This window comes from Haliotis cracherodii, unplaced genomic scaffold (genome assembly GCF_022045235.1).
Source record: "Haliotis cracherodii isolate W230 unplaced genomic scaffold, xgHalCrac1.p SCAF_34, whole genome shotgun sequence".
In the NCBI taxonomy this organism is placed as follows: domain Eukaryota; kingdom Metazoa; phylum Mollusca; class Gastropoda; order Lepetellida; family Haliotidae; genus Haliotis; species Haliotis cracherodii.
In genome coordinates this window covers 2,128,138-2,155,230 of record NW_027266291.1, presented here as the reverse complement: position 1 = coordinate 2,155,230, position 27,093 = coordinate 2,128,138, and the positions used below count along the sequence as shown (strand labels likewise).

General features: G+C 40.0%; 1 protein-coding gene and 1 pseudogene across 3 annotated transcripts in view; both read left to right on the top strand.

Moving 5' to 3' along the window:
- The window catches only part of LOC139477706 (RNA cytidine acetyltransferase-like), a 258,360-nt gene that overhangs the window by 141,348 nt on the left and 89,919 nt on the right, over positions 1 to 27,093 (top strand). For all 3 annotated transcript variants that reach the window (XM_071260090.1, XM_071260088.1, XM_071260089.1), the window contains 2 exons: positions 733 to 878; positions 25,983 to 26,230. In XM_071260090.1, the coding sequence (XP_071116191.1) occupies positions 733 to 878; positions 25,983 to 26,230 (394 nt within the window). The remainder of the gene's footprint in view (positions 1 to 732; positions 879 to 25,982; positions 26,231 to 27,093) is intronic.
- LOC139477664 (uncharacterized) lies at positions 22,428 to 23,400 on the top strand (annotated as a pseudogene).

Here is a 27,093-nt window from a genome sequence, read left to right as displayed (position 1 = left end):
CTGTTACTTGTCTTGATGGCCTCCAGTGAGTAGGTGAGTAGCCTCCAGTGGCTGTAACTTGTCTTGATGTCCTCCAGTGAGTAGGTGAGTAGCCTCCAGTGGCTGTAACTTGTCTTGATGTCCTCCAGTGAGTAGGTGAGTAGCCTCCAGTGGCTGTAACTTGTCTTGATGGCCTCCAGTGAGTAGGTGAGTAGCCTCCAGTGGCTGTTACTTCTCTTGATAGCCTCCAGTGAGTAGGTGAGTAGCCTCCAGTGGCTGTTACTTGTCTTGATGGCCTCCAGTGAGTAGGTGAGTAGCCTCCAGTGGCTGTTACTTCTCTTGATGGCCTCCAGTGAGTAGGTGAGTAGCCTCCAGTGGCTGTTACTTGTCTTGATGGCCTCCAGTGAGTAGGTGAGTAGCCTCCAGTGGCTGTAACTTGTCTTGATGGCCTCCAGTGAGTAGGTGAGTAGCCTCCAGTGGCTGTTACTTGTCTTGATGGCCTCCAGTGAGTAGGTGAGTAGCCTCCAGTGGCTGTTACTTGTCTTGATGGCCTCCAGTGAGTAGGTGAGTAGCCTCCAGTGGCTGTTACTTGTCTTGATGTCCTCCAGTGAGTAGGTGAGTAGCCTCCAGTGGCTGTTACTTGTCTTGATGGCCTCCAGTGAGTAGGTGAGTAGCCTCCAGTGGCTGTTACTTGTCTTGATGGCCTGCCTGCCATCCATCATCTTAGTATAAGAAGATGAATATGTTTTTCAGTTATGAGGGCACTGGTCGGTCTCTGTCCTTGAAACTGGTACAACAGCTGCGCCAACAAGTAGCAACATTTGGCAACAGTGGCAATTCAACAGATGTACAGAAGATGGTGGCAGCTGCAAAACCAGGATTGGGACAGTCAGCCTCAGGTGGGTTGAATCATACTCAAATATCAGCTTCAGCGTTATGAGAACATAAGGAAACCATATGACACACCACTGGCTCCTTTCCGTAACCTGCTTGTCCCGGAATAACACGAGTTAGTCACGAATGCCCTGACGGCATGGGATGGTGTCAATATCAACCACTGGTTAAGTTGTCAGGCCAAAATCGATTGTTTTGATATTGCTTGAATATTGTAGACTGCAGTAAAAAACAAAAACAAATTGAGAATGTTTTAGATTTATTTAAGAAAGGACAAACACCTATGAAAATCTATGAATTTACATTTTCTTTGAGTTTCAACAAATGAAAGTTTATATCGCGTAATAATATATGCCAAATGTTTACAAAAAGAAATCATACAAACGTTATCGGGACAAAACTGCAACTTCATACAAATTTTTAATATGCATGTATCTTTGTTCACAGAGACACATGAAAGAAAAATACCCCATGTTTTGAGGGGTTTCCAAATGCAGCTAAAATAATTGGATTTTACTGGTTTTAACAAGTGACAAGTCTTTTAATTAATGTAATGACTAAAGTGGTGTTATTAAACTTCCCCATTGAGTGCAAGTTCTTCCATGTCAAAAATGTAATGTTCAAAATGTAATGTTCTTTGCATTTGTCTGCCATCTTTGTCCCTCGGCATGCCTCCTCCTCAGGATGTGGGGATGTGCTAGAAAGGATGCACAGCATGTGTTTCATTCCTTAGGAAATATTTGGCGTTGGTGCATCAGCATCAAATGGCTTATTGAATGCACCTCACTTGTATGTTTTGTTCAGCTCGATGACGAAGCTCCTCATAGCGATAACGTGTTCCCAGCAATATATCTCTAAAAATAGCACCACATCATTGTAGCTAACCTATATTTGTAGTCAATTTTATAATGTCAACAAAAACAACCAAGGTGTTCTCAGCATTGAATTTCAGCTTCCTGAGTCTGGAAATGTCACACACATGGCAAAAATGTAACCGAAAGCTCGAGGAAGGGTATTGAAACTTAAAGGGGCACTGATCTAACGCAATTCCCCGGACTGGTTGTTGCTTTTGTTATTGTTTTTTCCCCCGTGAGTACCCGGATGATACGCAACGCAACTGAGCGTGACCAGAGACTGGGCTACCGTCTGCAAGGACAGCTAAATACACTTGGAGGCCGGAGGCAATATTTGTTTTACAAATTTTTGCATAAACACTGATAAGTTAACTGTGATCTATAAAGATTTCGACAAAGGGAGCATGCAAATTAATTTCTTCAGCCTAAACAAACAGACAAAAAGAAAGGCAGAGCTCATCGGATTTGGAAATACCCCAAATGGTTATAGTTTAATACTAAAAAAAAGTATCTATGCAGTGAAAGCATTTTCGGATTTCGGATTGCGTCGATAATACGACTACTACTCCCTTGTTGTCATCCACGTTTTCTGGTATAACCCTACACTTGTGTATTTGTTGTCATTCACTTGATGCTCAGTTAATGAATTTATTACGGGTACAATTAGTGGTAGCACCACTTAGATTACCTTACAAAGGTTCCCATTTGACATTTATTGTGTCTGGGGTAATTATTCAATCTAAATCCAAGTTTGAAGTGAGGTGAAATGTGTGTTATGTAATATGCACGTGGCAGACCAGCAAGAGGTGAATGATCAATTGATTTACTTTTTTTTTGTAAATCAACGGATCGTTCCAAGTCATCAAAGGATTAAGAAAATACGTTGATTGATTAATTACTGTTATCTTGCACAGTGGATATGTCAAAAGTGAGTGTTTACATGTCTAGGTTTATTGAAACAAAGGGAATACACTCATATCATGGCGTGAAGTGCCGATGTAAAAACAACATACTTTATTCAAAGGGTTAACTGATAATACGTTGATTGATTGATCATTGTTATCTATCACTCAATGGATTTTTTAGGAACCGTGGACGTTATGAAAATAGTTGTCACATGGGCTTTCTCAGCCGACCCTTGAGACATGACACCTATGTGAACGCCTGAAACAATTTTTTGATTGATCAGTTGAGAAACAAACATGGGTTATAATATCCCGAAACGACATATATCTTTTAAAATATTTGATTGTTACAGAGACACGTGACATCGAATAAGTTTCTTTGTACAGCTGCAGACGAGTGGGATATTGTTCCTTTGTGTGGATATTCACGGATACATTCCTCGAACAAGGAAGCTCCTAAAATTTATACACATAAATTTGGTAGGTTGCAATTATGGTATTTGCATTTTGTTTTCCTTTATTTGAACCGATTCATTCTTGTTTCTCAACGTCTTGGTTGGGAAATTCTTCAATGCAAGATAGACGTTGTTTTCACAGGTCTTTTCCTTTGTAAGCGTGTATATATTACCGTCAATTTGTAAAATGTGATTCTCTCAGGCAATTTATAAAATGTCATTTTGACTAAAAAATCTGTGCAGATTGATTAAGATGATCAAAAGGGCCTACAAACATCACAACAGACTATTATGTAGGATTAGAAGCCAAACAACATAGAAATGTACTTTTCAACGTAACATTTTCAGTCTCTTGGTGGTGACATTAAACATCAAAATGTTTGGAATTTGTTAACATAATAATACAAATGGATATGTTTTTTAGTCACTTTTAATAAATTTGAAAATGTTACAAATTTTGACATTTAAAAAATTATACACACTATAAAAAAGCAATGCTCAGGTGAAATATTTACTTTGTGTTGCACGTCAAAATAGTGTAAACGAAAATCGCAAAATTACCAAGCAAGTGACTTATCAAAACTTCGTCACCATTACCGATGCTACCCACAAATATACCTACATTTCCTTATTATCTTGAAAACTGTATTTCATTTTGTTGATCAGTGTGACCATACGCCCTTATTACTCCCCATAAAAGTGACTGATGCGCTTACGAATTGCGCAGCAGAGGTCGCGAACTAGTCTAGATTTCTGCTATACATCCGGGTTCTCACTGGGAAAAAACAATAACAAAGGCAACAACCAGTCCCAGGGAATTGCGTTAGATCAGTGCCCCTTTAAAGCTGAAATAGACTTAGGAGACGCTTGTGAATCATTTGCTAAGTGATACACATGGAGACAACCCACCCCTTTAGTATCTCACAATATGATCCCATCTATTGTAAAGACAGAAACAGAAACTAGGTTTAAGTCAGATCATTCACCAATATCATTAACATTTAGACTATCAAAAGTGCAGCACTGGATAGGTTCAATTTACACAATTGTTTTTAAATATAGTATGCTCCAATATGTTTCATAAATTGTTTTTAAATATGTCATTGCATAAATAACTAAATTGTATATATATTAGCTTGGTCTCGTCGCTATATGGCTGAAATAATGCCAATGCGACGTTAAATTTTAACTCACTCACTCACTGAGTTGGATTAAGATAAGTCAGGATATATGTACAGAAGGCAAATGCTCAATAAACAATCAGCTCCTATGGGAAATGATCATGCTAATGATCCGAGGTAAACTACACAATATTCATCGTATCAGAAAAGAAAATGTGAAACGTTGCAAATGGACATACAACATAAATTACACCAAAAAACTGAGGAATTGGATGAAACCAATGTCAACAATATCAAACTGACAATTCTTAGTGAAATAGTTTTTCTTAGTTTAGAAGAAATAACAATAATTAGATCTTTGGGAATAATGGTTCGATCTAAGGCAATATGGGTGGAACATTATAGACCAACATGAGAATATTTTAAAGGAAGTAAACTCCAAAACTATCTTGTGAGTTGTTTAACAAATTGAAGGCGAACTTTGGAGCAGTTAAATATCAGAAAAATGGGAAAAGTCCAGGACCAGATGGGTTTACTGCGGAATTCTTAAGATTCTTTTGGAATGATAAAGGTAAAATCTAAATTTTGCATACAGAACTGGTGAATTATCCATCTCACAAAAACAAGGACTAGTTACTTATGTGCCTAAAGATAATAAACCAAAACAATTCCTAAAAGAATGGCATCTAATATCATTATTATCGGTTTGCTTTAAGACTGCTTCAATAGCTATATCATGTAGATAAAATCTGTTGAAGATATAGTTATTATCGAAGATCAGAAGGCATTCATGCCTGGGCAAATCATTGGGGAAATAACATAACAGACAATCGGCTTTATCCGACACTAATAATGGGAACTGATTAAATCAGTGCTATTTAGACCTGTTAATCCGACAGTCTCGCACTCTGACTCCGACACAGCTAATTTGCAACGAATTACTGAAATCACTCATTAATCAGTCTCATTAATCCGACACAGTGATCAGCGTACTCTGTGGTCATCTGCCCGCGAGTACACAGCCCGTGTTTTGATGCAAGACGAATCGGCTGCTAGCTGCATATTACAACGGCTGCAGAGATAAACGTGCTTAACAGTAAACAATTAATGCTTTGAATAAAGAAAACAGGATAATTCACATGCTTAGATTACCACAATCTTATTAAAATCAGATACAAGTTCTCGCTATCGACGAGGACATCCCATTACAGGTCACGTCAGAACAACCTTTCGAGAACTATGACCTACCAATGAAATGACCAACAGGAAGTCGACGTTAGCCACTTAGAAAGCAGCTTTCTTAAGCTTTGGGTACCAGTTTCAAAGTTGCGACTTCCATTCAAGACTATGCTTTTTAAAGTATTTTGAATCGGTCATACAGTCCGTAACAGTTGTTTTGTGTTAATCTTTAGAGGTTGCAAGATTAGAAAACATATTCCACCCACAATGTAACATAACAATATGAATATTTATTTTATATTTTTTATTACGTGTTTGAATCCTTATCTATCAGGTAGTTGTACAATTTTTCGATCACAAACGTTGATACTACTAAATTTTGTTTATCAGACATACTCATTAATCCGACATAATCATATGCAACCATCGATGACGAATTAACGTGACTTGACTGTATACTGAAAATTATCAAGTTCCAACTGTTGATCGATTTTGATTACACTTTGTACAAAAATGGAGTATTGTCACATGCTTGTTGCCACCAAAGATGACCTTTCCACTTTGACCATGCTAACTAATGAAGCTGAAGCTTTACATGCTTGTTTCTTACAATAATGAATTTGTTGAAGAGGTTTAATCTGATTTTCAATTTGACCACCTCTGCAGTTGTATTGAAGGACCTGTATTTTTAAACTTTTCCTACCTCACACTATGCAGTTCATCCTTCTTCAATCCTGGTGTGGAAACAACCTAAAACAAGTGTCCAGCTTGAAAAAACACCTCACCCAAACATCACAGTCATCACCATGGCAGTCACCACAAACAATGGTTCTTTCTCCACCTGATTCATGGGTGACCAACATAGACAAGGATCAACTGACTGACATCAATACCCCTCTCTTCAGGGACCGCCTCCGTGGTCTAGTGGTAGAGCGTCCGCCCGGAGAGCGGAAGGTCCGGGGTTCGATCCCCGACCGCGTCATACCAAAAGACATTAAAAGATGGTACTTGTTGTTACCCTGTCTGGCGCTCGGCAATAAGGGGCTAAAACAAGGACTGGTCGGCTCGGAGTCAGTATACTGTGTCTGAGTGGGGTATTCATGTTAAACTGCGGCATGGTATCTCAGTGAGCTAGCACTATAAATCGGCATCAGTCCGGACTAGTACAAGCAGCCACACAAACACATACACGTACATGCACGTCGCTATATAAGTGCAATAATCTTGGACGCGACGTTAAACCCCATTTCACCTCACCACCCTCTCTTCAGGATCAAAATCGACAAGGCTTGACCAATCAACATCGACAAGGATCTACTGGTTGAAATAGGAACCCCTCTTCAGAGGATCGACATGTTCAGTCAAGGGATCATAACTTCCATATGGAATCGACCGATGGTCATGGATACCCCTCTCCAAGGGATCAACATTAAACTAGGATCTACAGATCGATAACGATATCGAGTTACTCTTGCCCAGGCCTTGTAGTGTTGGAGCCAATTTAGCCAATCCTCAACTATCCCCGAGCCAGCTTCACTCTGGGCCTTAACTATCTCGTTCATCTGTTCCCAACTCATCTGCAAGCGAGATTCAGCCTGGGCTGCCAGCACCTCTGATGATTTACTGTCCTGGCCTCAGCAAAGCTTTTCTGGTGGTCCAATAGTCTCTCCATAACTTCCCGCCCCCTAGATGTGTCTGGTTCTGTGCCATTCCCCGTTGGGTCTGGTCATCTCCACCCTCCTGCGCCCAGTCATTTGGATTGGTCTCCGTCTGTTGCACATGTGAAGCTTCTGTCCTCTGTCCTCTGTCCTCTGTGTATGGTTCCTTTGCCTGTTGCCATGGGCGGGGTTTATGGCATAATCTAACTGGCTCACGACCTCGTCACTGTCATCAAATTCCTCTAAACTGCTGATATCATCAGGATCAGATTTCCCTCCGAATTTATAATGTTTATGATCTTCTGCACCAGTGGTTTATCAATCCCCTGGATTTCACATGGTTCAGACCTAGTGACATAATTGACTCTCAACTCCTTATTCTCCATCTTCCGACAGTGAATGCATAGAATGCTTTATAAAATCACAAAGAGCAAATAGCAAAATTACAATATTTTGTCTAGACTAACAAAATACCCTTTATTCTAATAAATAAAACAATACTGTTCCTATCTCCCCTTACAATAGACCCCTATAATATTTGTAATGACATATACAAACTCACGAACTTGATGAAAATAGGTGACACTCGTGAGGCAATGTAAACAAACATCCGTTGCAAGCTATCACCAACTGTCACACACAGCTATGCATGTGAAAAGGTCAAAAATTAAATAAGAACATGAATTTCTGACAAGCTACTGTTTCCTAATGATAAATACTGTGCACTGCCAAGAAAATGTCAGCACTTCATCAACGCACACAGTTTCCTACGTGCGGTGAACTATCAATTTACCAGCTGATACGGAACCGGCCGTGAAAAGAAATAACTACTAACAAAGTCACACGGTACAGTACTGACCGGGCGAAGAAGACTTCCACCCATTTCAAAGTGCGAAAGTTTCATTCAACTTTAGCAGAAATCCCTCTTGTCCTGGAGCGAAAACAAGCGACGGCGACGGCGTGGCAGCAATGTCGAGCAGTCGACGATTTCGGAAAAACCTTTTCCCAAGAACATTTGGTATGTTTGTAGTGCCACTGTTGTGAAAACGATATCTCGAGTTCACAAACCTTGTTATATCTCGAGTTCACAAACCTTGTTATATACTCACGTACAAGGGTTGTAAGTTTGTCAAGTCAGTATATGGGTCTATACTGCATTGAGCTAGAAACTCGACCTGGTTTACTTACAACGATGGCTGACAACACTTTTCAATTAGAGGGCCTCCCGCAGTCATCCACGGAACGACCAACTCAAACTTTTCCGAAGACCTCCAGAAACATAAGATCACTACAGTACTATCAACCCTCACCAAGGAATCATTCAGCCGATCTTGAACCTACACCGATCAAACAGAGAGGATTGGCACCAGTGTTGGCCAAACCTTCACCATTATGTTTGGGTGATGTGGGACGATCATGTCCGGGATACCCTTGATATCGATACTGTCATCATAAGTTATTGTTATTGTAGTTATATTAATGTTCAATGTATCAGTACCAGAAGATCGATGAATGATTGATTATCAGGATTAGGAATGTTACCCTTCTGAAGATAGACATTGCTAGATAGAGAATGAGGATTGGCAGGATTGTTTGTTGGAACCTTCAGCAGTATGATCATCTTGCTTATGCATTCTACAGGGAACTTGCTGCATGTATACATATGTCTATTTTTATTGTAAAAAAAATTGTGCAGTGATCAACACCTTTACCTGTTATTAACATGGATGTCTACACAACAGATGTATATATTTGTCACCTATGGAAGGTTTTTTTCCTTTATTTCCAGTTGTCATTTATCATTTAGAATCGTCCGTGAATGATCACATTTCTTCTCTGTATCAAGTTACTATTTTCTATCCCAGAATGCAATATTTTTTCTACAGAGCATGCTCAGTATTACAGATGTAATGTCATTTTGTTTATCTATATTAACAACAAGAGCCTCAATGTCGTTTAGCTTGTTTCCCTTGTTCCCTCAGCTGTCATTACAAATCACAGTCATCTACAACAATCCTTTGCCATCCTGTCGTGGTATGTATGCGGTACAGCTGTTTGTTTTTATCGTATCGTTTTTATGGCTGACAGACGCGCTCTGTAGCCAGATCTAATTGAACACAAAGATTTAACCAGGATACGACCTCTGACCTGAATGAAAACAACAATGGCGACGATGGTGGCAAAGCATCTAGCCCAGCTTCCTCTCACAGTAATGTAAACAGCTCTCCATATTTGACAGCAGCTGATTTTCGACAAGTCTGACAGATATGGGTGTCAATGTGCCCACTTCCTGGTCCAGACGGACATAAATGCAGCTCTACAATGAAAATCTGAGGGGGATGACAGGAACCAACAGCACCGCTATGATCTCTCAAACAGCTCTAGTCAGTCAAGATCAAGGCGGTGATGTGCTGCTACAGAGACACAATTCACAGGATTTTGCTTTGATAAATTCTGCTAGTGCCACAGAAAATACAGTGACAGTGTTTTCATTACAAAGGGAGATCACTGAATTGAAGTCTATCGTCACAAACTTGGGACAACAATTACAACCTCCTACATGTACATTTACCACCACCAGTGACAACGACAACCCCAGAGAGGAGTCAAGACAAGCCACAGGAGCAAGTTGTGATGTTCTCAGACAGCTACACAGGGATGTACCCTTGGATTCACTGCCACACATACACACCATTTCCTCCGCTCTAAAAAGGAGGATACAACAAAGTAAATATCACTTTGGGGGCTCTCGGTTTTTACCTCGCTTTGGGCTTTGCAAGTCAATCATTCTGTAAACTATCATTATATGGATTGCAGGCCCCAAAGTATTTTTATTTTCACTCATACCGGCAGGGTTTCATCCATTCTACTGGTTTTCATTTTACTCATACCCGCAGGGTATCACCCTTTATACTGACCCACAGGGTCTCTAAATTACATTGCCCACAGGGCAACCTTTTTACATCTACCTGCAGGCTTCTAAATCATTTTCATATATATTTCAAATTTACTTATGCAGCCCGCAGGGCTGCCTTTTTATACTGCTTACCTACAGGTTAAGTTACCTTTCTAACACAGAGTCAGTCATCTTATGCCATGTCTTGTATATAATAAACATTAACTTTGATTGTACTCAATTAATTTTGTTGTCACTGCACAAAACCTTGTATACTGATTTTATATGAACCATGTATTGTATTGTAACATATAACATGTTGTAACACTACTTATATTGAAGACCCGTGAAGATTCCGGGGTAGAATAGGTCTTCAGCAATCCATGCTTGTCGTAAAAGGCGACTAACAGGATCGGGTGGTCAGGCTCGTTGACTTGGTTGATACATGTCATCGATCCCAACTGCATGGATCGATGCTCATGATATTAATCACTGGATTGTCTGGTCCAGACTCGATTATTTACAGACCGCCGTCATATAGCTGGAATATTGCTGAGTGCGGCGTTTAACAACAAACCAACCAACCAAACTTATATTGAAGATAACACGATGTATACAGAAATTGGAAATAAATAATCTAAATAACTAAAAAAAGGAAGGAAAAAACACTTGTTGCATGTACACTGTTATTTCATGGAACTCGGGATACAACTTTGTAGCTGCTAGACAGTTCTCACTGTATGGAGCTCTGACCATGTGAACAGCAAGAATGAAGTAGAGAAAGCTACGTTTATAATGAACTGACAGATATAACAAACTGATGGATATAACAGACTTACTTTTTTTGTCCTGACTATTTGCTGTAGTTATGCTGTATATATGCTAATAACGAACTGTGGTTATAACAAACTAAAATTAGTAGTCCCTTTGAGTTCGTTATAACTGTAGTTTACAGTATTCTCCAGCACCGTGGGGATTTGCATTTCATGTGTCGGTAATTTCTCTGGTTTGTAACAAACCTGGTTATGCTGGAATCAGAACAGACTGACTCAACGCGAGCTGTTTCGTGCACTTTGATTATTTTACATACTGCTATAGCTGTGACAGTTAGACACCTGACGATATCAATTGATACATCAGAGTGACTGGATCAGTGAAAGGCAGTGCCTTGGTGTGAGAAGGGCTTGAATGGCTGTATGTGGAGCCGTTCACACCAAGGCACTGCCTTTCATCATCACCTCTGAACAAGAATGGAAAGCACACTTGTTAGATCAGCATGTGGCAGGGCATTTATCCGCAGAACAGAATCTCATGGGTCAACAACTATTGGTTCAAGTGATGGTGTTAGCAATAATACATCAGTGGTTCAGTCGGACAATGCATCAGTTGTTTGGTATGTTCATTGTTGCTGAATGTATATTGAGTTAGTTCATAATGATAAGTTAAACTGCTATGTCGTTATTTTCGCATATCTTCCGAGTTCAAAATGTAGCATACAAGTATATTTTTATGTTGGGATTCCAACAGCGTTTGGTATTAGCACGTCATTAATTATATTTTATGGTTTCATTATTAGATAAACATAAAGTCAGCATTATTAGCCAGAATACAATCTTCTTGCAGTTTATTACCAGATAAGTGTAACACTAACCATCGGTTATGTATTAATATTACTATAATAATCTACAGTAAGACAACGTCAGTAATACAGACATGTATCATGCGTGATGCTATTTATAATAACTTAGATAAGGCAACTTCCCAGCATGCCTCTTTCCGAGCATGCACAACAGTGCTTCAATGTCAGCCATCTTGTACATGTTTCGTAAACAATGACAAGCAATTTTGCTCCCGTACGTACGAGCAAATAGTAAGAATCAAGTGTTCCAGTTTCTCTCCGGCGTAAGTCAGTATGGCTCCTAAAACCCTTCAGAAGCAAACGCAAACGTCAAGCAGGATATCCAGGCATGATACTGTGCACTGTGAAGCAGCAAGTATGTGCAAGGATCCAGACGTTTCAGTCACAACAAACATGGCTGCACCCGATGTCGAAGAGGATACAGTCCAGCGATCCCTATAAGTACAGTCGATAGTTGCCTGTATGATGTGTTTCCATGAAGATGGACTACGGGATGTATCTGTGCCTACATCGAAGAAGTGTTGGATATTAAGCCTCCCGTGGGGTTGACACTTGCTCAATACCAAACCTTTTACTCAGAAAACCTCCAACACCGTAACAATAGGATGGACAGACGAAGGTCAGCATCGTAGGACGGGTCGTCAGCCAGAGCTAGCACGTCAGTAGTTCATGAGGATACGGTGCCCCCTAACACGACAGTGAACGAGGCACACAGTGACACAACACTTGCCCAGATTGTGGGTACCGTGAACAAGTTACTGCATACTGTGGCCACGCTGGGACACAAATGGATGACAGGAGACAGCCAGCTACGGTGCCACACAATTCACATTTGCAGAAGAATTTTGCTTTGCCTGGTCAAATACATGACAATCTGCTCCCTATCCATACGATGTCACAGCCGTTCAGCTTATTTAGTGGCATAGGGGAATCGAACAACACAGGATCAGCTACTCCATGCGTGTCCACCAGTGTTGCTCTCTCGTGTTGCTGTTAGAGAGTATGGATGGATGGATCAATTTGAACACATGTAAAGAAAATCTCTCTCGAGCTCTCTCAAGCCGTGTTTACAGGACCCCTTCTGCTGTTGACGTGGAAAAACTGACTCAACGGCTGTCTCATCACCCAGACCGTGCCTTTATTCAGTCGTTGCTGCACGGTTGTAAATTTGGTTTTGACACGGGCATTACATGTCCACCGACTGACACTACTGTCTGCAAGAATCTATTATCTGCTCGAAACAATCCTGAAACAGTAGCCACCATTATTCAAGATAAACTATAGTGAAGCCCATTTCTGGTGTCCCCCGCCGTGATATTGCTGGAATATTGCTAAAAGCGGCGTAAAACCATACTCAGTCAGTCAGTCAAGATAAACTATACAAAGGCTATTTGATAGGTCCATTTATGCACTCTCCTTTCCCTCACCACACGGTAAATCCAATCAGCATCGTGGAAGGGAATTATTCCAGAAAGAAGTGATTGATTGTTGACCTCTCGGCACCAAATGATGATGTGGAAAACCAAAGTTTGAACTCATTAACTGACAAAGAACAATTCTCCCTCAACTATGTGAAAGTGGACGACTCTATCCAACTTATCAAAGTCATGGGACAACATGCTTACCTGTGTAAGGTGGACATAACAGATGCATTCAAAATGCTTCCAATTCACCCTTCTTTATGGAACTTACATGGCATATCATGGGATCATCAGCTTTATTATTACACTCGCTTGGTCTTTGGATGCCGGTCCAGTGGAAAAATGTTTGATGGCCTGTCTGCAGCAGTGTGTTAGATTGCCAATCATGTGTATGACATTGACAATATATTGCATCTTTTGGATGATTTTTTGACTGTGGATAAGGATTTGGAACAAGGCATTAGTACTATCATGGACTGTTCTGGGTGAACAATACCTTCCAAATGGCGTGCTGGATTTCTTGGAGGAATTAGTCAGCAAAGAGCCAGAGTCACAGGAGACTAATCACAATTTTATTTACAAGAACAATTAACAATTAGCAACCGGTACAACCCTCTGGGCTGTGGGAGAGAGGTCTGCTTGGTAAGAGAGTCAAACCCCTTCTCTGTCCTAACAAGAGGTTACTGTATGTATTTCACAAAAATTTAGAACAATAAAATGGAATATGATTGGTTGATACACGATGGGTTGTGCCCTGTGCTAAATGAATGGCTAGACAGAGGGGAATACCTAATCTTGTTAATCCTGTTGGACTGGCACTAATCTTGTTGACATATTTACTGGATGCTTTGAAAGAGATTATGGTGACACTATAGATGAGCTTGTGTTGGGGCTAATCCTTAATGCCCAATAGACAAACTTGTATGGGGGCTAATCCTTAATGAGTCAAATTTTAAGTTATTGCTGAATGTTATTCTAATATAGGTGAGATTTACTTAAATAAAATAGTTCAAGGTAATCTATAAGACTATGTAGACATATCTTTTATCTGCAGGATGGGATCTTGACACCTTAGGCTAGCATTTATCTAAAAGCTTCAAATCTATTAAACTATGTAGAAGTAACCCTTGTCTTATTGAATAGAATGTCTAGAAGATGCGCTCCCATTACCTTAGGCTAGCATCTATCTAAAAAGCTATAACTGAAACTACTGATATTTTATATATGCATTTTACCTGATGATAAGTATTACTTGCTAAACTATAATTATATGAAATGATGTATAAATATTACACCATTATAACTCATAAAAGGACATGATGTAGATCTAATTATTATAGGATATCTTAGTATAAATGTTATACCATGATAACTTCCCCTCCGTCTGAAAAAGTTTGGACCCCAAACGTCTAAAAATTAAAATAATTATGGCCTAGATGGACAATGTATTAAGTTAAACTGGTAGTATGGTAAATAACAATTATTATAGAGTCTCTTTGATATAAGGAATCATAATGTAAAAGTTCTTTCTGCTGTCATCAGGGAATCTGGATGTGGAGCTGGCTTGTCTTGGCACACTGTACTGGTGGTTTGTGGGTGATGTAGGAGGCCTTGAGTTCCACATCCTGGTTTGAGGTTTTAGGATAGTTGGCTGTGTCCATTCTCCATTTTAGGGGTTTTACATGGAAAACAAAGAAAAGAGAGTTAGCATGTTCAAATAATATGTCATATATAAAAATTATTCATGCTTCCTCAGTTTGTCTGTAATAACTAGAAAATAAAACAAATATGATAATTATGATGTAAAAAAAAATATCGTTACATTATTAAGTACACATGCATTACGAAATGGTGTCATGACCAGGAAGGTATTGGTGGCAAAGTACAAAAGTGTATCATGGAAAAAATATCCTATTTTTGGATACTATCATTAGATGCTTTATACATATATGTGCATGTGCACTTAACAAGTGCAGTGACTAATTACACTAATAAGGTATACAATAAGTAGAGTGTTAGAACTTATGTATATCCTTTTTAGAATTATTTGTTAGTTTTCATAACTTTTTGGTTTGCCTTTTCTTTGTTTTGGTTCATCTCAGTTGTTAGGTTTGTTATATTTCAATTTGGTTTGTTTTGTTTCGCTTCATTTCGCTTCGATTTTCGTTCGTTTCAATTCGGTTCAATGCGATACGGTTCGGTTTCATCCGGTTTGCTATATAGTTTGATTTGCTTCGGTATGATTCGCAGTATGGTTTGCTTTGGTTTGGTTCATTTCATTTCAATTCGCGATACGGTTCGGTTTCATTTCGATTCGCGGTATTGTTTGGTTTATTTCATTTCGATTCGCGATACTGTTCGGTTCAATACGGTTTGATTCGCTTTTGGTTTAACTCATTTTGATTCGCGATAAGGTTTTCTTTGGTTTGGTTCGTTTCACTTTGCTTTTGAGATTGGCTGATCAGGTCAGTGCTCAAAATTTGTTGTGATACAAATAACTCAGATGATCAGGCTGATGCCATTTGTTCCCAACTGGAGAAACTGGTGACCCAAAGTGAAAAGACTTGACACAAATAAACATAACAAGATACCGCTAATAGCTGTTTTGTGTTTTGCACCGTTTATTCAGGAGATTTTGTATTTTTGTCAAGAATATGTTCATTTGGTATCTACAGGTATATATGGTGAGTTGATCCTGGTATGGTAGATGGGGCCTATGGTATGTGGTTGTAGCACGGTAGTAAAAGGTGTTGATGTTTCCGAAGTCTTTATCTAGAAAAATAACCCTTTTGGATTTATAAATTGGAAGTTCATCTGGATCATATGGAGGATTATCTTCTCCACAAGACCACTTAGAGATATCCTTCCAGCTGTCATCAAGGTAGCGCTGTATGAGGTGGGGAGGAACACTTTCAAAATAGTGTGTTTGGTAATCGTGATTATCTTTGTTGTTGGTATGTGAGGTCTTGACAAAGCAGTCTCCTTGAATGATTTCAATGCCCATAACTCTCTTTATTAAATGACCCTTTACTTTTCGTAGGTATTTTGGAATAAACGGATATAGTTTGACATCTAATTCTATGCATGGCTTGGTGTTCCCTTGCTCCACATTCCCTGACAGAACATTTACTGATTTATTGTCTGGTGCCGATTCCTTTTGGTCGAAAAACTTATGATTCTTCAGTGGACAATTTTCGTCGTTTTCCTGACATACTTCTTTTGAGGTGAAATTCTCTCCGAATGGAGTCCGGAATGCTGCTGCCATACTCCCATGTGTTTCCTCTTTCTGGATCCTTCCATTTCACACTGTAGTAGATTTTGCCATTTGCTCTCTTGGAACTTACAATTGAGTGGATGTCCTCTGGATTGAAAACCTGTGAGGGATATCCTGGGTTTGATTACCTGATGTTGGACTCTGACTTGGAGGTTGTACCTGGCCTTCGTCAAGTTGTTTTCTGGATTTTGGCTGGTGATACTTACTATTCACTCCTCTTTTCCCTTTGTTTGCTTTTTCATCTAGCTTGATTGGAGCATGATTTTCCTTCGTCATTGTTGTACTGGGACTGGCAGGTTTTTCTGCTGTACTTGGAGCAGGGTTTTTCTTCTTTGTTGGGGTCTTTTGCTTCGGACTCTTGTTGCTGGAAGTACCTGTCTTTGTTTTGGAATTGACCGTCTTACCTTTCTGTTGTGGAGGTGATTGATCAGTAGCCTGGTAAGTTGAACTTGTTGATGGGGAATTGTTGCTGTCAAGCTGAGTATCATTGACTGGTTCCTCGTTGTCATCCATGACTCCTGAATCTGTGTTACTTGTGTCATTGAGGTATGGTTCTGGAGGATACTGTAGACGATCAGCAGGATCAAAATATGGCTTCAGACGGTTGGCATAGACCAGTGGTTTGTGTATTTTGTCGTCAGAACTTCAGCGTAGTTTGTAGGTATAATTTGGTACTTTTTGGTTAATTTGTTGGAAAGGCCTTTTTCAACTTTTTGACAGTAAAGCCAAACTCTTTGACCTGGGGTGAATTCAGGTTCTTTAGCCTTTCGATTATATTGTTCTGAATACACCTCCCTAGCCCGAGCAGTGTTTTCAACTGCAATTGTTCTAGTGATTTCAAGCTCCTCTAGCAAATTTGAAAGATAACTTTTGTTATTGTGGCCTAAATTTTCTTTTGGAATTAATGCTACATCTTGTGGAGCTCTCATTTCTCGGCCAAAAAGCATAACGTATGGGGATTTTTGTGTTGACGAATTTTGGGCCATCCGATAGGCCATCATGATGCCAGGAATAAAACGGGGCCAATCATTTTGAGACTTGTTACAATAGGCTCTTAGTGACTGATTGATATAGGAATTGAGCCTTTCTACACAGCTGTTTGTTTGAGGATGGTATGGGCTGGTATGGGTAAATTTAATTGCCAAAAGTTCACAAATTGCTTTGATGAGTTTGGACATGAAGTTCTGACCTCTGTCTGAAATTAAGGTCCTTGGAGCGCCATACAGACAAAATATTTCTCTGATGAGAACATCTGCTACTTCTTTGGCTTCTTGGGTCCCAAGTGGAAAGGCTTCACACCATCTGGATGATGCATCTGTGATGACCTAGATGTACTTGTACTTGTCTGGTGTTGTTGGCAGGGGACCGAGAATGTCAACGTGCCATCGGGGGAAGACCTCTTCTACAGGTAGTGGACGAAGTGGCGCCTTCTTGCCATGGTAGTGCCTCTTGGTCTGTTGACAAACCTCACATGTCTGGACATAAGTAGCAATATCGCTGTACATTTTGGGCCAGTAGTACTTAGGTCTCATGGTGTTGTGCATCCTTTCTTTCCCGTGGTGGCAACCACCAAACTCTGAGTCATGATAGGATTGGAGGACTTGATTCCTGAGGGTTCTTGGGACTGCCAGCTGTTTAATGAACTTGTCTGCATGGCCTTTCTGTCTTTGTGGAACGAATATGTATAGGATGCCTTCATCAATTTCAAAAGTATTGGCTTCAATAAGAATCTTTTGACGATCCTTTTCATTTTGTGGTAGGACATCATCCTCTTTGTAGTCAAAGATTTGGATGAAATCTGGACAAATCCTTTGTAGGTGACGTAAATTTGGATGTTCTTTTATACTTACTTCAACCAGTGTGTCTTGAGCAACATCAGCATTTGTAGCATGTAATGCTGCGACAATATTAACTGGTACTGACTGATAATCCTCTTCATATTCAAAGGTGACTGACCAATGTGTTGTCTGTGTGTCTGATTCTAAGTGATTGACAATAGGTGTGCAAATATCCTCAGTCTGACTTGTCTGTGTGACCTGTGTGGGTGAATGAGTGTTTGGCAATATTGTGGTACTGTTAGTTGATTTGATTTGCTGAGTTGAAGTTACTGATCATTACAGTTAATATTTTCCTCATATTCCGTACGTGAGAGAGCATCGGCATTCCTCTTTGGCTTTGCCGCTGCGGTAAACAATGTCAAAAGTGGAGGTAGAAAGTTCCAAAGACCATCGCCCTAACCTACCTGGGGCATCCTTGATGGATTTCAGCCATTTCAATGCTATATGATCAGTGTAGACTGTGAATTTGGAATTTGCAAGGTATGGACGAAAGGATCTAATGGCTTCAACTAGAGCTAAGCCTTCCTTTTCTGTAATGCTCCAGTTCTTTTCGCTGCCATTAAGAGCTCTACCACCAAAAGCTATTGGATCTTCATTATTTTTCTCATATCTTTGACTCAAAACAAAACCTATGCTCATATCACTGGCATCAGTTGCGAGAAGAAATTCTTTTATCAAAATTTGGATAAGCCAGAACAGGTGTATTACTCATAGCATGTTTGAGTGTGTTGAATGCCTGATTACACTCAAGTGACCATTGGAACTTTGGTTTCTTTCCTACTTCTGACTCTGAATGCTTCTTTAGCAAAGCATTCAGTGGAAGCGTTATGTGAGCATAATTTTTCACATACTTCCTGTAAAAATTTGTGAGACCTAAGAAGGAGCGAATCTGCTTTTGTGATTTGGGCACTGGAAAGGTTCTAATTGCTTCAATCTTTTTGTCATCAACTTGAACACCTCCACATGATAAAACATGACCCAGAAAAGAAACTTTGTCCGTTGCAAAATTTCATATGGATGGCTTTAGTGTTAATTTTGCCTGTTTCAGATAGTAAAATACTTGCTCCAAATGTTGGAGATGCTCTTCAAAGTTTTTGCTGTAAATTATCAAATCATCAATGTAGATGTAGATGACATTGGTAAAGTGACAGAATTCAACTTTCTGTAGTCACAATCAAATCTATATGAGCCATCACGTTTCTTGACGAGGATAATAGGAGCTGAATACATAGAAGTAGACTCCTCGATCAAATCATACTTCAGAAAATCATCTATAAGTTCTTCAGTGACTTTTTGGAGATGAGGAGATTGGCGATATGGTCTACACTTAACGGGTGGTTGGTCGCCAGTGTTAATGATATGTTGGTGCATGTAAGTCTTTCCTAAATCTGCAAGACTCGTTGAAAACATGTCTCTATTTTGTCCCAAAAATCTAAGTAGTCTGTGTCGTTGGTCTGGAGTCAGTTGTGTATTGGTCAAATCAAATCCTAATTCTTGTACAATTTTAACATAATCCCTGGTGTCACTGTCTCTCTTCTCATTGTCAGTGTTAACGGTACTTATGATTGGTTGGTCAGAGTCGATTGCATAAACAGAGTCTTTGTCAATGTAACTAAATTTGCCTACAACTGTACCCTTGTCCCTTTTCTTCTTGGGAGGGATTCATAAGCCTAAATGTAGCAGTTTTGCCTTTCACTTTGGAAAGAGTTCTACCACCTGCTACTTCAGAATGAGCAGTGAGGGAAGCAATGGGTTCAATGAGGATTAGGGAATCCTCTTTGACCTCTGATAGTCTAACTTTGAAATGAATTTCACTCTGAGGGGGGATGTAAATCTGATCTATTGTTTTTGCTAATCCACTAATCTCATGCACTGAATTGGCTATGAAATTGATATATTGCCTATCTGAGGTGCTGTTGTTAAGTATCAAGGAATGACAGCTATAATCTAAGACTGCATCATTGTCATCAAGGAAACTCTCACCTAGAAGCACTGCCTCTGGTAGTGTAGGCAGAACATGGAATGTTTGAGAAATTTCCTGATCCTCAATGACAAAATCTAACACAGCTGAACCTAACGCTTTATGCAATTCGCCACCAACACCTTTAACCTGTGGAAAGGGTGAGTTTCCAAGAGTAAGGTTTTCAAAAGCTGTGCTAAGAAGAGCAGACGAAATACAACAAATGGATGCCCCTGTATCTACTAAACAATTTGTTGTTTTTGTGCCAAATTTTGCCTGAATTACACTTTTGGCAAGGGGCATAACTAAAGACACTGTTGGAATTTCACTTTCAAAGTTACTTTCCATACCAGACTCCATATTTGCCATGACACCTATTAGTATGTACCGTACTAAATTAAAGAAAGACAAGAATTCAACAATGTAATGCTCTACTTACAATATTTGAAGACTTTTTCTTCCTTTGTTGGTGTCTTTGGAGGAGTTGGTTGTCTTTAATCCAGCGTTGAGGTCAGAGGTAGATGCAGCTTGCTTATTATTCCATCAGATATCACGGTTGGACATGTCCTCCAATGGGTTCTTGTAGCTGGTTGTAGTTAGTTCCTGGGCGTGCTACCTTCCAAATGGCGTGCTGGATTTCTTGGGGGAATAAGTCAGCAAAGAGCCAGAGTCACAGGAGACTAATCACAATTTTATTTACAAGAACAATTAACAATTAGCAATTTACATCATCTTAGAGAATAGGTGAGGGTGCCACAGAGAGTCGGTACAACCCTCTGGGCTGTGGGAGAGCGGTCTGCTTTGTAAGAGAGTCAAACCCCTTCTCTGTCCTAACAAGAGGTTACTGTATGTATTTCACAAAATTTAGAACAATAAAATGGAATATGATCGGTTGATACACGATGGGTTGTGCCCTATGCTAAATGAATGGCTAGACAGAGGGGAATACTTAATCCTGTTAATCCTGTTGGACTGGCACTAATCTTGTAGACATATTTACTGGATGCTTTGAAAGAGATTATGGTGACACTATAGACGAGCTTGTATGGGGGCTAATCCTTAATGAGTCAAATTTTAAGTTATTGCTGAATGTTATTCTAATTTGGGTGATGACAGATTTACTTAAATAAAATAGTTCAAGGTAATCTATAAGACTATGTAGACATATCTTTTATCTGCAGGATGGGATCTTGACACCTTAGGCTAGCATTTATCTAAAAGCTTCAAATCTATTAAACTATGTAGAAGTAACCCTTGTCTTATTGAATAGTATGTCTAGAAGATGCGCTCCCATTACCTTAGGCTAGCATCTATCTAAAAAGCTATAACTGAAACTACTGATATTTTATATATGCATTTTACCTGATAAGTATTACTTGCTAAACTATATTAATATGAAATGATGTATAAATATTACACCATTATAGCTCATAAAAGTACTTGATGTAGATCTAATTATTATAGGATAACTTAGTATAAATGTTATACCATGATAGTACCATGAACAAACTAGAATGTCTGTTCTCGGAACTGAATATCCCCCCCGTCCCTCATAAAACGGTCGGATTGGTCACATGTTTGGAGTATCTTGGGATTATTTTGGACACTGATAGAATGGAAGCTCGTCTACCCACTGAGAAAGTGGCAAGAATCGTCTCCATCATGGCAACTATTCAAGATGCAAAAAAAGTCACTAAGCAACTGCTGCTCAGCATTATTGGTCTTCTAAATTTTGCTATGCAGATCATTCTTGTGGGTAGGGCATTCATCAGTTACCTTCTACAACTGGCCCACTCTGTGAAACATCTACGTCATTGGGTCACTTTGAACAAACAATGTTGTCTAGATTTTGATATGTGGAGAACATCCTTACGCGATTGGAACTGCTGGTCGTTTTTCATGGAAGACCTAATCGCAGCCCCTCAATTGGACCTGTACACAGATGCTGCTGCATCTGTTGGTTTTGGAGCTTTCTTCCAGGGTAAATGGTTTGCTGCTCCATGGCCGGTTGACTTACTGCCAGCTACCACAGATGACATGTCCATTGCCTTACTCGAACTTTACCCTATCGTTATGGCGGCTGCAATCTGGGGGAAGCTATGGACTAACAAGAGTATCAGATTTCATTGTGACAATATGGCTACTGTTGACATACTTTGCAAATGTTGTTCTAAATCTCCATTCATCATGTGTCTGTTAAGGAAATTTGTATTAACTGGTGCCAAATATTATTTTGTATTCGGGCCCCGACATATACCTGGCAGAGTTAACCATATTGGTGATGCCTCATGATCTCGCTTCCAGATGACCAAGTTCCGACAACTAGCTCCAAATGCCAAAACTGCACTAGATACATGTCTACATCTGTGTCAGCTCACCTTACCGCCAGTCCAGACTTAGATGATTTGTGGTCGCAAGCTGTGTCAAAAGCCACGAGGGCTGTATACAGAGCAGGGGTTCAAGCCTTTTTAACCTTCATGGCTATGTGCGGGTTTGTGTGGCAGCCCTGTGTGTTACCTCCATTGTGGGAAGATTCATTGTTATTGTTTGTAGCCCACTGCCATCACAGACTACATTTACGTTATACGACTATCAAGTGTTATCTATGTGGAGTGAGATTCACTTATCTGAGGCATAATGTGCCGAATCCATGGTGTTCTAGGAATCTGCTACGAGTAGAAACAATCATGAAGGCAATCAAGAAAGAACATGGTGTTAACCGAAGTGTACGACTACCATTTACTGTTGACATTTTAGAGCAGATTTGGATCACCCTAGAGAAAGGTCTATTTTCACCTTTGATGAGGACTGTGTGTTCAGTCGCTTTTGGGGGCTTTCTCCGTGGGGGAGAATTTACTTGTGACCATTTTGATACAAAATTCATTTGTCTCTCAGCTCTGTTGTTTCGACCAGATTGTACATTGTTTGATTTGACACTTAAATTGTCTAAGACTGATCCTTTTCGCAGGGGTATAACATTGTCCATCCATGCAGTTCCAACATCTTATTGTCCGGTCCGTTGTCTACAGGAATTTATTCATTGTAGGGGGGGCCATGGGAGCTGCTCAGCATAATCCTTTGTTTGTTGATGAGCAGAATATTCCCCTTATCAGGCCTTTCTTTATTCAAAAATTAAAACAAACCTTGTCTATGGCAGGATATGACCAAGAGAAATACAACGGTCACTCATTTCGTATTGGTGCGGCTACCTCCGCTTCTACAGCTAATATTCCAGACCATCTGATCAAGACTCTAGGCCGGTGGTCATCAGGCTGTTATGTTCGATATATTAGGATGCCCAAATCATCCATAGCACAGGCTCACTAGGGGTAACTACTTGTCCTAGTTGTATATCTTTATGCCTTTGGGGATTCTCAGTCAATTCTTTACTTCGATTTTGGGTGTATTTACCCCTGCAGTCATTAGGATGGGATGCATTAGATGCCTGCTGTCAAAACACAGGTCTGGCTTGACCTCCATGGTATTTAGCATCCAATGCGCTCTATCTGTAGTGTAGAATGATAGATGTAACACTCTCGACAATTGATCCCATCAGCTTGGGCTTGACCGATGCTCAGTCAGGTACACACAAGTCAGGTACATGTAGTCGATTCTCCTTTGTTTATACCCAATGCTTGGGAAGGTTGTCAGTTGTGCAAGGTGAATCGATCCCTAGCTGGGCCTGACCTCATGAATTGATTCAGAATATCCATTGGTGGAACATCAGAGGTCATGTTATGAACGTCAATCACCTAGCATTACCTGTTCACAGACACATCCAATTACAGAAGGTAATATTCCATGCTCTCTGGTAGTGGAAAGCTTGACTATCTCACTCCTCATTCCTAATTTGCCACGGACAACACCACAGTCCTAGTTTACATTCCGTAACAAGGAGGATCCAAATCCAGCTCCCTTTTGATGTAGACTACAAGATTGTTTACCTTGGGAGACTCCATCATTTGCCAGAAGGATGTGAGACATATTCAATGGATACTGAATATCCAAGCAGACATCTTTTCTCACTGAGGAAAGACAGTGACAACAGAATGGTCGTAACATCAAGAAGTGTTCTACTGGATAACATCAATCAATAGACTAATGAGGTAATTTTTATGGAAGATGAGAATCTTCCCAAAAGGGATTTTTTCAGTGTGTGTTTTCAGGACTGTTAATAGAACCATATCAACCTCTTTCCAAAACAATTTTGATCCGAATACCAAGGTCTTTTTACTTGCCATGGTCACAATAGCACCAGAGTGTCTGAAATCCACCCCCATAGATTTTTCAACGCTGATGCACGCCAAAGATTGGATTACAATTCCAGCCTTAGCACCGTCAGGGGACCACCCAGACCTGACTACTGTGTCCAATCCATGCTCCCAAGTTTTACCTGAAAGCTTCAGAACCTCAGGAGACGTAAAAGAGACTCTTCATCTCCTGCAGGACATTCTCAGACAAAGATGTTGCTAAAGCTACGGTGATGGAATGGCTAATAAATAGATGCATCAACTATACTTGCATCAATGGGGGGGGTGGTCGGGTAGCCTAGTGTTAAAGCGTTAGTTCATAACGCCGAAGACCCGGGTTCGATTCCTGACATGGGCACAATGTGTGAAGCCCATTTCTGGTGTCCCCCCGCCGTGATATTGCTGGAATATTGCTTAAAGCGGCGTAAAACCATACTCACTCACTCTGTCAATGGGACTCACTTTTAGCAACTTTAACTAAGGTGGTGTTCAGCAGGACCTGGGAGGGATACACTCCCTAGGTTCCATAGTGGCAGTGCAAACTATCATAATCCAATAGCCTTCCCTACTTCTAAGGAAAGAAAAGGGGTGGGTGGGGTGGTCAGGGTCCAAATCTGCAGTCTAGAAAGGTAGGTACACCTTTTGATCACTCCAGCTTCTGAGGACAGACTGCTTAGAGGCAGATTAACGGAAATGACATCGTGGAAGATTAAGACTGAATGTGGTGTCAGAATCGGATGTTACGTCATGGTCTGTAAGTGACCGCAATTGACGTCAGAACTGGAAGTGACGTCATAAATCGGAAATGATACTTAAAGTCTGTGACTGTAAGGACATGATAGGGCGGAAATGATCTAGTTTTAGAACATCTATGTAGTCATTTATATGCAAAATAATAAATATGATGATAATTCCAGTGAAGGTTCCAAATATGCTACTCAAAAGAAGTTAAGGATCACCTGATTCTTTCATATTACTATAGCGAATCTCTCATGTCATGACAGATTAACTTTACCATTATGAAAGAATCGGGTGATCCTTAACTTCTTTTGAGTAGTATATTTGTGTTTTTGCACATGAAGTGTTCAAGTCCTCTTGAGGTGATTTGAAAGTTTGTTTTTTCACCTTCAGGAATAGAAAAATACTATTTTTGGATGGAATGATATTCCAATGTCAACTACTCTGGGAATACACCAAAGCCAGAACCCGCCTAACCCTCTGGTATATTCTGACAATAATGTCATAGAGGTAGAGGATTCGTACTAATTATGGGAACAAATAAACATCTTACCGGTAGTTCATAGGTTTTAGAGTTAGTTACCTCTATTAACATCAGAAGTACTCCCAATATCCTCCCCATTCTGTCTCTTCATGATAGACATTTGGAAAGATGTGAGGTTTTCCTGCCTTAGCACGGTATAGAACTGGATGCTGATTGTTAGTGTTATTATCTTGACTACTAGTTGTCTGTAGTTGACAGTGAAGAGAACTTCAAAATTGTGAACATTAGTTTTAGTGTCATTGCAGGCAAAATGCATGATGAATGGCGATCATGTAATAGAGGTAGTAACCTTAGAATTATTAACAATGATGTCTATTATGCCTATGATTGAATGTTGGAAAGCTTTTGAATGAGTGTATGTTGTCATCTGATTATAGGCCGTGTTCTCCATGAGATATCCCTGACTGAGTCTATACGGTATGCTGATGGTGACCCTGTGGAGTCCTGGCTAAACAGTATACTGTGTCTCGAATCAGGCAGCATTCCACGTATCCTGTCAGGCTGCCCAGTCCCAGCTCTATGTGAGCTGTACTATGTCAACAGAGATACACTCTTCTCTTACCACAAGGCTTCGGAGGCCTTTCTTCACAGAGTTATGGCCCTTTGTGTTGCCTCACACTACAAGGTAAGCACACTCATCAATATATACATGGGGATTTGTTGGCTGAAAAGGTCCTCAATATCTGATCGCCAAATATTATTTTATTTTATGTTTATTCGCTCGCAACACAATGTCAGAGAATAAAGTTATCAGCATGTCCGTTTTAATTTCAAGAGCAAAACTCAAAAACTGTTCATTGTTTTCATAATGAAGCATATATATGTCCATTACCTGTTGAGCAAGTGCTTTTTGCTGTTAAAGGAAATTTTTATTTATTTAATTTGGGGGCATGTGATGGAAACAAGTTTAACTTGGACTCATTTCGGAGTGTTCCAGAATAGACTACAAATCTATTTAACTCTTTCACCACCGTAGGCCGATAGACTGGCCAGAAAGCCTCACGTCCCCAGACAAAGTAGGCTGGTAGACCGTCCAAGCCGTAGTCACGTCAAAATAATATATAAGTTTATGAACCTACCTGTCATATAATTCATTTATTATCCCCCGCCACGAAGTGGAAGGGGGATATAGGAAACGGTGCCGTCTGTCCCTCCTACAGTCCTTCCATCCATCTGTCTTTCTGTCCGTCCATCACATTTAGTTTCCGATGTAGAACACAAAAACAATGAGAGACATCTTAACCAAACTTGGCACATAGATAGGTCTAGTGGTGAACTGGTGCCTTTTGATAGTTTTGCATTTTAAAAAAAATTATTTTTCGAGTTCCCCTGGCAACGACTTTGACTTAGACTTAGACTGTAAATAGCAGAAGCGTTTGTTTTCGGAGCAGACGATCAAGGCAAAGTGTCTAGCCCAGTTTCCTCTCACAGGAATGTAACAGAAGCTCTCCATATTTGACAGCAGCTGATTTTCGACAAGTCTGACAG